The sequence below is a fragment of the Chelonoidis abingdonii genome, chromosome 9 (assembly GCF_003597395.2).
Source record: "Chelonoidis abingdonii isolate Lonesome George chromosome 9, CheloAbing_2.0, whole genome shotgun sequence".
Taxonomy (NCBI): domain Eukaryota; kingdom Metazoa; phylum Chordata; order Testudines; family Testudinidae; genus Chelonoidis; species Chelonoidis abingdonii.
Window position 1 is genome coordinate 74,831,952 of NC_133777.1, and position 12,522 is coordinate 74,844,473.

Below are 12,522 nucleotides of genomic sequence, written 5' to 3' on the forward strand. Positions count from 1 at the left end.
AGAGATTCATCTTTCCTTTTTTTTTTCTTTAGGGCAATACCGTATTGTAATGGCTAAAATCCCTTAGTTTGTTTGGGACAGGGAGGGATTAAAAATATTATCTGAAGAGATGTATCTTGTAATTTTGTCCATCATTGAGCATTCAGCTGTGACAGCGACTCCCATTTGATAGTCACTATTATGTACTTAAGGACTTGAATACATTAGCTAGCCTTTAGGTAGATGAGAATTTGGGGAGCTCTTCTTCCCCAGGACCATGCTCAATTCATTGGACCATATTTGTGTCTCAGGTCAAAATCAGAGTTCTGGTTTGGGGCCAAAAAGATACCTTGGAGGCACAACTGCAAATTAGCTCATGTTTTCCCCCCAACCGGGCCAATAGTTCATGAATCTAAGCAAACTTTTTGACAAAGCTGGTTTTAGATTTGTGATCAGTGAAATCTTGTGAGGTGTGTGTAAGGGTTTGAGGGTTTAGTTTTGTTTTTTGCAGGTGTGTTTGACAAACATTTTTTGAAAGTCCATTGATGAGTCATTTGCTTAGTACTGGGACTTAGAATGGTCAGCCTGACAAATTGCAGTTTCAGCAAAGGTTCTTTGCTCACGTTTCATATCCTTTCCCTTTTTTATTTTTTTCCATCTGATGAAAATTATTTCTTTGTACTTTCCCCATCACTGTCACGTCCCAAGAATTTCTCTGTCACACAGCTCATGGGGCGAGGGGTGGTGGTGTTAACCTTCACTTTCCCAAAAAGGCTTAATGGGCGAAAGGGAAGATTTTTTTTTATTAGAGATAAATATTCATAATTACCATACAGAGATACTACAGTGACACTGGCAACATGTCCCTCCCCTTCCCCCCCAAAAAATAAATTAGGATTCTAAATCTCCAAAACATTATTCTACCCCATGATTGTGGGGTTGCTGGTGATAACTGTTTTATGGGCATAGTTCAGGAGACACCCATCTAAAATATGTTTTTAATAGTCAGCTTCTAAATTGGAACCAGAGGGACAGAAAAGCCAGATTCAAAATGTTTCTAAGGGTTTCAGCTCAGATTGCCTTCTCTCATCTTATACACTGCTGTCAAAAGGGCCACTCTCATGGTGGTTCAAGCCCCATGCTTCTTGAGAAGAACAGTTGGACTCCTCTTCAGTGATTTTTCAGATGAAATGGCTTCCAAACCTCCAGAGCTTTAACTTGTAGTTATTAGGCCCTTTGAAACAGCAACACATTAATCAGCTGAAATCAAGTGGACTCATCTCCAAAGCTATGATGCTGGTGTTCTGTTCAAGACAGGACTCCGCTCTAAATCTTAACTCCAAGAGTTCTTTCTTCTCCAGAAAGGTCTGTCTCATTTCTGGTTCTTTTTTTTGAACTTTGGTTGTTATGTTTTATAATTCTTAGATTTCTATTCCTTATTGGTTCTTATACTGCCCAGTTCAGTCCTTTCAGAAAAATTCTTTGGCTTTTTCTACTTATATTTCAGAAATTGGCTTCTTCTCTTGCTTGCTAACTTTTCCCATCTGGAATATGCAGTTTACCAATGCAGGTGGTGATGGTGTTAATGGTTAATATTTAATAGAAGGAGTTTAGTCTATTGGAGCACTATGAAAAAGTTAAGATAGAACAGAGTACTTTGGGCAAGGACTCCTGGGTTCTCTTTCCTGTTCTGCCACTGAATCATTGGGATCTTGCATAAGTAATTTAACTTAGTTCTGCCTCAGTTTCCCGAAGTATAAAATGAGGATGATAATATCTGACTTAGTGTGTTTGTATGGAACTCCTTTTATGTCTTTGGATGAATGATGCTATGGGACTATGTATAAGGCACATTCCATGGACAAATATACTAATACACTTTACAAATAGCTTATAAACTATTCTATACAGAGTGTTCTTCTAAGTAATCACCTCACATACCTCTGAGGCTGTCATAAGTAGATAGGTAAGGGTTAAGTTTCTTTGCCTGTAAAGGGTGAACAAAGGGAACCAAACACCTGACCAGAGGACCAATCAGAGAACTGGACTTTTTAAAAGTCAGGGGCGGGAATTGTGTACTCTAGGTCTTTTGTTTCTCCCAGCTATGGAGGAAACAACTTTCCTGCTAACTCCTATTTCTTTCTAATTTCTCCTACAAAGTGTAAGTACAAAGGCAACAAGGCAAATAGGCTGTTATATGCTTTGTGTTGTATTTACATGTGTGTTGATGTGCTGGACTGGTTTAATTTGGCTATCTTTTAAATCAGACTGGTTATTCATATTTTCTTATAAGCAAGAGCCTGTATTGATCTCTTAATGCAGTAATATGGTTTTGTATTTTCTTTCTTTTATATAAAGTTCTTTTTTAAAACCTGGCTGAGGTTTTTGGGGTTTCTCCGGTGAGGCTACAGGAAGGGGGGGTGGAACATCTCTTTATATTAGCTTTACTAGATTTGAATGCATCGCCTCAGGGGGAGGGTGATTTCCCTCTTTGTTTTGCCTTCAAGGAGTTAAGTACTGCATCGCCCAGGCTCACCCAGGGAAAAGGGAGGGGGAAGCGGGGGAGCAGATAACGAGGAGACAAGGGGGAAGAGCTTGTTTTCCCGTTGAGATAGGGAGACCCAGGGGTTCTGGGTCTTGGGGGTCCCCCAGGGAAAGGTTGGGGTGACTCGGGGTAACTAGGAACCCTAAATAATCCTAGTTGGTGGCAGCAAGATAAAATCCAAGCTGGGTATAAGCTTGGGGGAGATTCACAGTAAACACTCAGATGTTGAACTCTAAGTCCAGATTTGAGACAGACGTTTATTACAGAGGCTGAATAATTTCTAATTTCTGAATATATAAATAAATTTTCCCTTGCCACCATACTGTGCAACAGAGATTAAAGCTCTCGGTACTCTAGCTATAGCAGCAAACCAGCTCTTTCAAAGCAGGCCTAGTGAAGTGCAGCTACCTGTGGGTTGTAACTTGGCAGCTGACTATTGGTGCATCAGTAGCAATACAATGTAACTTTAGGAAATACCGGTTGCAACCATGAAACTATTTTGTAAATAAGCTTAATTTTACTGTAATTTGGTCAGGAGACCTAACAAACTTTCTTGTACAAAAAGTGCAATGGGATTAATGATTGCAAATGAACAGGATCTTGGTTTTATATCCTAGCTAAAGGACAGAGGATTTGAAAGTTCATATTAGAATTACAATTGGGGACTTCTGTTGGGTCATCTAGTGTAGATGCTATGGTGACAGATGCACTAAAAGTGTATACTAGGCTCTGATTCTGCAATTGGATCCATGCAGGCAGGTTCTTGCAGAGACCTTTTGACTTCAGTGGCACTCCAAAAGATGACTGAAGATTTGGGACCTTAAATCCAGCCATCCCTTTCTGTATCATGATGGGACTAAGCTCAGTATTATCCCAGATAGGTGTTGCATATACAGCCTCCTTCAGCAGGCTAGGCTGATTTTTAATTCATAACAATACATGCTATCATTGAAGAGCTTCCACAAAACAATCAAAACTTGGGTCTGATAAATATGTGGAGGCCGTTCTTGTCCAGGGTGGTGGTTGAATTAGGGCCAGAATTGAAATCACCCTTTACTGTATCTCAGAGATGTTAAATAAGCAGAGGTCTGAGAAGGGGTGGGGTTGAAACAGGTTCAGAAGAATCTCTTTTTTGAGAATTTTGCCACCTTCTATAGCATCTTCTTTGTAGGATCTCAGTGCTCTTTGCAACGAATGTTGATGAAAGCCTCACAGCATTCCTTCAAGGTAGCAAAATATTATCCCAGTTTTGTCCAAATTCCTGTCTTTCTGCTGTGGTCATGTTGGCATACATTGATGGAGTGGAATTATGTACAGTGTGGAAAAATGTGATCTACCTTGTCATGTTCTAACTTCCAATGCTGTGAACCAATAATATGGGACCATGTAATCTGGAATGAAATACATTTTGGAAAAGCATATATCTTAGGCTTTTTGTTATTGGCAGTCAGAACCCAATAAAATAGCCTCTAATTCAGTGATTCTCAAACTGGGGCTGCTGCTTGTGTAGGAAAAGCCTTTGGCGGGCCGGGCTGGTTTGTTTACCTGCCCCGTCTGTAAGTCTGGCCAATCACAGCTCCCATTGGCCGCAGTTCGCTGCTCCAGGCCAGTGGAGCTGCTAGAAGAGACGTGGGCCGAGGGACGTACTGGCCGCCACTTCCAGCATCTCTCATTGGATTGCAGCGGTGAACCGCAGCCAGTGGGACCCGCGATCGGCCAGGCCTATGGACATGGCAGGTAAACAAACCAGCCCAGCCCGCCAGGGCCTTTCCCTGCACAAGCGGCAGTCCCAGTTTGAAAACCACTACTTTAATTCCTTCCATAGCAACACAAAGAAGGGCTTGTCTGTGAAAAATTGGCTGGCTTAGAATGGGTGATAGGATGTGGAGTCTTTCTCCACTTAGTCTTTGGGCTGAGTTTGGCCCCAGGTGGATGACGACTGGAAAGTTTGTCCTATACAAAAAGAATTTTTTTCATTTACAGAGTATATCTATCCCCATTCCCAGGGGTGGAATCCTAGCCCCAGTGAAGTCAAAGGCAAAACTCCGATTTATTTCTGTGATGCTGGGATTTTACCTTAGGAGTTGGAACTATCAGTTTGTGTCCCTATCACAAAATCGCTGCCATAAAGGGCACTAATTGACACTCTTGGGAGAAGTGTCAGAGGCGCCAAGGATTAATAGATGTGGAGACTCAGCCGTCCTCTCATCCCTAAAGTTTCTCCTTCACAGTATTTGAAGTATTGGCAGGAGGATGTGGTGGTGGTTTCCTTGCTGTTGCTCATGCTGGACCTGACATGTAGAGTTTCAGTTTCAGTGCTGTCAGTCCAGCACCTCTCACCAACCTAAAGCTGTAAAAGAAAAAAGGCAGGGTAGAGGATTGTTGGCTGCGATGTCACAGCTCTTTCCCCCCCTTTAAATAAACAGATGGTTAAGTAACTTCCACCTTGGCTGTTTAGTCTGATGGGATTTAGATCTTGAACATTCATTCTAGAACAGCATTTCTGGAGGGAAAAATCAAAAAGCATTTTGATATATGTGTCTTATCTTCCAGAGCAGCCATTTATGGCTTAAAGCTACTTGTAGCATTAGACTGGCCTGGAAACACATTGTGTAGGGCTGGAAAAAAGAATGGTGTGATCTCAACCTGCATCCTGTGGCAGTTGCGGACCTAATTTATAATCTTATTCTGTGTTACCATCAACTCCAAGCTCAGACCCTGTTCAGATGATGTCAGTACACAAAAATATTTACTGCTATCTCCATATAGGAAGGAACTGATGATCAAAAAAACTGTTTGATTTGCTTTGATTCCTTTGAAAAATCCAGCCTTTTTGTTCTAAATCTCCATCAGGGAGGCCCCATCCCTCTCTGAACCATTTTGCAGATCAATTTACTTTGAAAGTTGGCTTCCGCTTTTAGTTTCTGGCATCACTAGTTCAGGTATCGCTCCCCATGAGCAAAATCATACTCTTGCTGTAGGCCCAGAGGGCTGCAGACACAACTGAAATAATGTAGTTAGGCAGTGTCAAGAGGTGGCTGGGAAACAGGATTTTTTTATCCCACTCAGGCAGGCCGTGCATCCTGCTCACCACAGAGAATCTGGTGTCCTATAAAAATGGTCATAGTGGGTCAGAACAATAGTCCATCTAGCCCAGTAGACTGTCCTGACAGTGGCCAATGCCAAATGCTTCAGAGAGAACAGGGCAATTGAGTGATCCATTCCCTGTCATCCAGTCCCAGCATCTGGCAGTCGGAGACTTAGGGACACTGTCAAAGTTAGAATCAGGACTCACAATTTGTCAGACCACTCTGTTTATTAGCGTAGCGCTTCGCCAATAACATTCAGACTATGTGAGTAGCCATGCAAGGCTTAAACAGTCTTATTTATACAGATAAAAGAGCAGGAGTTAGACAAAGGGACAAAGAAAGAAAAAGACAGTAAAAACCACCTGGGACACAGCATGCATATCCCACTTCCTTACTAACTGTTATCGATCTAAGGCTAATACTTCACCAATTGCCCTTAAACGGTGCAATTGTTCTATGTTAATGTCTGTATTTCTGACACCTGGATTGCAGCATTCCAACAATTTTGCTTAAAGGTACAGACAACATTTCTTTAATCCTTTCTATTCTTACAATATAATTTATTCTACTTTCACAACACCTAGAGTCTGGGGTTGCATCCCTGATGATCTTGGCTAATAGCCTTAATGTACCTATCCTCCATGAATCTATCAAGTTCTTGACCCAGTTGTACTTTTGGCCTTCACAGCATGCCCTGGAAACAGTACCATAGGTTGAGAGTGCATTGTATGAAGAAATACTTCCTTTTGTTTGTTTTAAACATTTTGCCTATTAATTGCAGCATGTGACCCCTGGTTTTTGCATCCTGGGAAGGGATAAATAAACATTCTTTATACTCTTTCTCCGCACCATTCAATATGGGAGCTGCTTTGCCACCCCAGGTGATGAGGAATCAGCCTGGGCACAGGGAAGAAGCAGCAGCAGATAAATAAAGCATTGTAAAAATCCACCATCTAATCATCTTGTGGGAGTGGATGTACAGCAGCACTTGGGGCAGAAGGTTTCCATCTCATTCCCGTTGAACCTGCTGGCTATTAGTGCTTGACGAAACTGAGTTGATTTGCCCCCTAAAAAGTAGCCAAGTGCGTTTGTTATGAGCTGGCATTGAGGACAATGGCTATCCAGACTTGGCAGGGTCTCAGCAAAGAGGAAATAATTATGCACTAGCATTATGTTGGTGGCCTTGTACCCTTCTGAGGAGATGGGAACAGAGAAGCTAACAGACGTCAGCCTAATGGATCAGACAGAATGGAAAGAGAATAAGCTATCTGGGTAGATTTTCTTTATTGAAGGGGGTGGGTGGGAATGAGGTTAACAGAGATTCAAGGATGCATGTTAGCAGGGATAATGATTGAAAGGGTTTATTATGTGTCTCTTTAAACACTTGTATAAATCCCTTCTTATTGCTTTGTCTTTCTTAGGTATTTGTGGTCACTGTTTGGCACATAGAGCTTTACATGGTGCCTCTGGCTTTGTTGCTGCTCTTTGTTTACAACTTCTCTCTGATCACGACAGGGAAGGTCAGCAGTGCCCAGGACACCCAGGCAAGTAAAGTAACACTATTGTTTCAGGGCCAGTTGGAATCTGCCTTTGAGCAAAAATGATCTTACAGTTTACTGGTTTTCAGCTAGTTCTGTATCGAAATGGGATTCTATTTCTAGGTTCCTGTTAAAAACAAAATAATCATCTCTAGAGTTTCATGGTTCATTTCATGTCATAAACTATCGTGGGACAAAACTTACTGCTCTTAAACAGCTGCAAAGTTTCAAATAGTTTTAATCAAAGAATGGGATTGAGCTTGGCCCTTGGATCTTTTAGATTGCAAGGAGGCATGGTTTGAACCCCATTATCCATACCCAACCCTGCAGTTTATATTTCAGGAATGATTCAGGACTTCATGAGGCCGAGGAAGGCCAACATAACCACAGAATGGAGGCCAATTTTTTAAAATCTATTCTGTGAGATTGATATCATCCTCATCTTATTTTTACTGTGACTTTAAAAAGAAAAACAAAACTGTTCAGATCAGCTAGATTTTAGGTAAATTGCAGCATGGAACTCTATTATGATATGAAATGTCATTTCTGTGATATTAATGTTAGCACTCTTCTGACATGTTATACATAGCCCAGGACATTGAAGATAGAAAGAGAGAGAGAGTAAATTAACACTTGGAAGATTCTGTTTTAAACTTCTATGATAATTCTGCTAATGACATCCAGGCGAACTCCCTTTTTGAAGTGTTCATAGAAAAGCATTGTCATCTGTGCACACAAAAAGCAACTTAACATAGTGCAACCACATGGAGATCTTAAAGGAAACAATAAATGGTATCCTAGGATCAGATGTTCCAAAAAAAAAAAAAATAGCTGGTCAAATTGTTCCTAGTGAAGTTTTGAGTCATTCTCAGGTCAAAAGTAGTCACAAAATGATAAAAATCTTATTTTCAATAGCTGGCTACTCTATGCAGATTTGACATAAGGATAAATGGTGAGAATCCGCTAATCTCCAATCTCAGTAAAGTCCAAAGTATTTATAAGTGTATTGTGTATGTTCCCTGAGTCCTTTATTCCATCACCAAAATAGGAATTTCTCATTGGGGAGAATCCAGGAAAATAGTTTATTAAATATAAAAGATAATCTATAAAATAATGTTGAGACTGACTAACCAGATAAAACCAGGAAAGGGCAGAGTTAATGTCTGCCACTGCCCATCACTCATTCAGTGATGAGTGTGTTGTGTACCCTAGCAAACAGAATCTCACTGAAATCTTTATTGTGCTTGTGATGGATACCACAAAGTGCCATGTGTATACAGCTGAAAAGTGCAGAATAGCTGTTTTCAACAAGACTTTGGTTAATCAAAAGTTGGTCACTTCCCCTACATGTGCAACCTGGGAGTAATGCACATGATAGGTGCATATAGTAGTGCCATTAAACTCAACAGGACACTCACCAGTGAACAAAATTACATATGTGTGTCCAAGTGCTTTGCTGGATTGGAGCCTTACTGAGCATCTAGCTAGTCAAAGCAGCTTTAATATCCCCTGGATTCTTTTTCTGATACCCAGATTCTGAGCTTTCTGAATTCCAACTTTATGTACCTCCTGTCGCTCAAAATAGGTAGTATTGCTCTGAGTTGCATATACTCTGAGTGGGAGGAGTGGGTAGTATAACTGTCCCTTTTTCAAAATACCAGTGGTTTGGGTACAGTCCTATTCTTTCTACTCATCTAGACCTTGGCTGCAGATGAAGTAGCTTAGTTTTCTTCATGCCTACATGGACATGTAAATTTTCAAAACCAAACTTCTTGTCCATTCTGAATGCACATAGCATTCTCTGGAAATGTGGAACCCAAACACTGTGTTTCAGTTTCCTGAGCTGTAAAATGGGGATAATATTAACCTAGTGTACATTACTAGGTTGCTGTGAGGCTAAATTCATCAGAATTTGCAGTGTTTTGAGAATCTCGGATGGGAGCTGCCATAGATATGGAAAATATTATTATTAATCTAGCTACCCAAGGCATCTCAGCAAAGACATTGGCAGATCTGGAGGTAAGACTCACGTATCTTAGCTCTCAGGCCCTTGCTCTGATGAATAGATACCACTACCTCCCAAATAAAGCAACCTTTAATTATGATCCTTCACATCCCCACATTTCAGCTATGTTTAAACATTTTAATATGGTAATTCAAATCTTCCTATTGAATAAGCAAGACCTAAATTAACTTGAAAGATCCTGTTAAAGGCTCAGCTAGAAAAACGCCTGAATTGAAAGCCAGGGGTCCCTAAGTTCACGCCAGCCAAGACTTTTGTTTTCTTCCCTACCTGTCAGAGTGGGAGTCAAACTGAAGGAGTAATGCTGTATAGAAATCTGTTTGTGATTCTTGAGATTGATTATGTTCATACTAATGTATTTTCTACTATCTAATGTTTCTGTAATGGCCCTAAAGGGAGAGAGCAGTCATTGTAGCAGTGAGGATAGAATGAACTGAATATAGAATCTTCAGCCTTGACGTACCAACTGGTTCATTTATCAGACTAAGAACAAAGCTGTTTACAGACAGTAGAACTTGGCAATGAATTTAAAAGCCTGTTGCCTTCAAACTACTGGGCCCAGCCACTAATACCTCGATGTAGACTTAAAATGTAGGCTATTGCGTGCTGTTGTTCCTGATCTTCGGAAAAAGGACCTTGAACATAGAGTAATACAGTAAAAATGGTTTACAGCTAAATGTACCAAATGAAATGTGACAAGAGTTATGGAAATGTTTTGAACCTCTGACTGTCAGTGAGGAATTTTAATATGGACATATGTTTTTCAGGAGACCACATACCTAGATGAGGATGAAGATGAGGATGACAAGGTATGTGTGCATTGTTTCATTCTATCTGATGTACCTACATGTGACAAATGATGCAGTCTTATTCCAGGAGATTGCAGTTTATACTCTGCATGGGCTACGGGGTATTAGGGGAAGAGGCTGTTTCACTTAATGATGGGCAAACCTGAGAATATCTGAAGTTTCATTTGGATAAGCCAGTGTTTCCAAAACTTGGGATGCCTCTTGTGCAGGGAAAGCCCCTGGCAGGCCAGGCCAGTTTGTTTACCTGCCGCGTCCACAGGTTCAGCCAATCACAGCTCCCAGTGGCCGCGGTTCTCTACTCCAGGCCAATGGGAGCTGCTGGAAGCAGTGGCCAGTATGTCCCTCGGCCCGCACCGCTTCCTGCAGCTCCCATTGGCCTGGAGCAGCGAACCATGGCCAGTGGGAGCCGTGATCAGCCAAACATGTGGACGCAACAGGTAAACAAACCGGCCCAGCCCGCCAGAGGCTTTCCCTACACAAGCGGTGTCCCAAGTTTGGGAAACACTGGGATAAGCATTCCAAAGTGTGGATGCCTATTTGAAGCTTATAAAAACTGAAGTCCCTTTGGAATCTCTAAAAGTGTGCTAGAAATCATGGGGAAAACAGACTCTTTGGATATAATATTTCTTAACAATTCCAGTTCTGATCTTAGGTGGAAGTTCTACATAAATAATATTTCTTTTGGTATTGAGATATTTCCAGTTTTTGTCCAAGTTGGAAACCAGAAATGCTGAGATTTATGGAGGGCTGGAGGGAGTTATCTCAATATTTCAGACCCTCCAAAAATGTTGGTTTTAGTTTGGCTCCTGAAATGTACAAAGGATTGGGGTTGAAGAGAGGTACCTCTTAGTTTATCTGAATATAATTGTTCATCCTCCCTCTTCACTCTGAAAAATAGATTGGATTCTTTCCAGTTTATCAAACCAAGATGACAAATGATTAAAAAGGATTAGAAGGCATGACATATGAAGAAAGATTACGAGAACTTAATATATACATCTTACAAAAAAAACATAACTAAGTGAAGGGAAATCTGATAGTCTAAAAATACTTGAGAACTAAAAGGTAAGGAATTATTTAATGGATAACAACTAGAAAAAGGAATTTAGATATTAGGGCATAAATATTCACAAAGTTATGTGCAACTCACAAAATTTCATAATAACTTGACATGCCATTTCTTGAATATTCCATAGGTTAATAGAATGTTAAAATGAAATTAACTGTTCAGTAGTAAATCAAAGTCATAGTTAATATACAGAATCTTAACATTACTCCCTTGTGTACGTTAGGGTTAGAGCTAAACAAGCTATGTGCTGGAAACAACTTCTTTAAATTTTACTTATTGTTCTGATAGAAATGTAAAAAATACTGAGCAGAAATCTCTGAGTTTTACACAGCTACCAGTTATTATTCAAAATTATTTAACAAATAATTTATTTCAGACTCTGGATTTCTCACAATTTATATACCACAACTATCAGTTCAAGTCTTCTCATTTATAATTCACTGTTTGCATTGTATGATTGGTCAGCTAAATCAAATGCTGTTGTTTCTGCTGAATGAATGATCCTAAAGCCAACAAGAATCTTTCTTGATGGCCACTGAACATGTCCGGTGCTAATATTTGTGCTCGGACATGTTTGTGTAAGTATTCCCCGGGTGAATAGTCTTCCAAACAAAAGTCACTATGCACTGAAATTTGCAGAAAATTAATAAAAAGTAAATTGACCATTTTTATCTTTATCATTACATTTTTGGTAGTGTTTGTCCAACTGTAATGATACAATCTGATTCACATATTAGCACATGGTATCATTCCTCCCACTTATTTTATATTTACAGTAAAGCATGGCTAAAATGTTCAAACTAAGAGTTGAATGATTTTCAACGGAGTGGTGGATGTTCAGCATGTCTGAAAATCAGAGCAGTTTCCTAACGTTAGACACCAGCTTTGAAAATGTGAGCCTTAATCTTTATTGATGTGCTGCCTCATTCTTCAGGGTTTACTCACTTCGACAGGCCTATTCACTTCCGTTTGCCACACTACTTTTCTTCATTTGTGCATGCTGATTCAGAGAAAACTATCTAGCTCGTCTTAGAGCTCTAAACAGTTAAACCATGAATTTGACCATAATATGTGCCTGTGATCATGGTTTAGAACAATAAAACAAGTGTCACTGGTGTGTGTGTAGAGAGGGGAAAGGGGGTTTGGGATGAAGGGAGGTTGTTCTGTTTTGCTACGGGGAAGCACGCAGTTTGTTTCACCTTATGAAAAAAGGACATTTGAAGATTTGTTAAATAAGCTTTTTGTCCAAAATCAGCAGAGGACAATGCAGTATATTTATTTTTTGCAAAGCCAAATATTTAGGTCCGGTTTTACACTGACGTAACCACACCGACTTTCATAGGGTTACTCTGTTTTTGCATATGGATAACTGAGATATGAGTCTAGTTGCTCTGCATTTTGCGCTTCTCCAAACTTGACCTTACCATTCTTTTATCACTTCGTTTTTGGAATGCTCCTGAGAGACCGAGT

General features: G+C 40.2%; 1 protein-coding gene across 1 annotated transcript in view; it reads left to right on the forward strand.

The window, feature by feature from the left end:
* Window positions 1-12,522, forward strand: part of MCTP2 (multiple C2 and transmembrane domain containing 2) — a 167,666-nt gene that overhangs the window by 131,803 nt on the left and 23,341 nt on the right. The window contains 2 exon segments of the mRNA XM_075069094.1: window positions 7,035-7,157; window positions 9,942-9,983. Coding sequence (XP_074925195.1) covers window positions 7,035-7,157; window positions 9,942-9,983 — 165 coding nt within the window.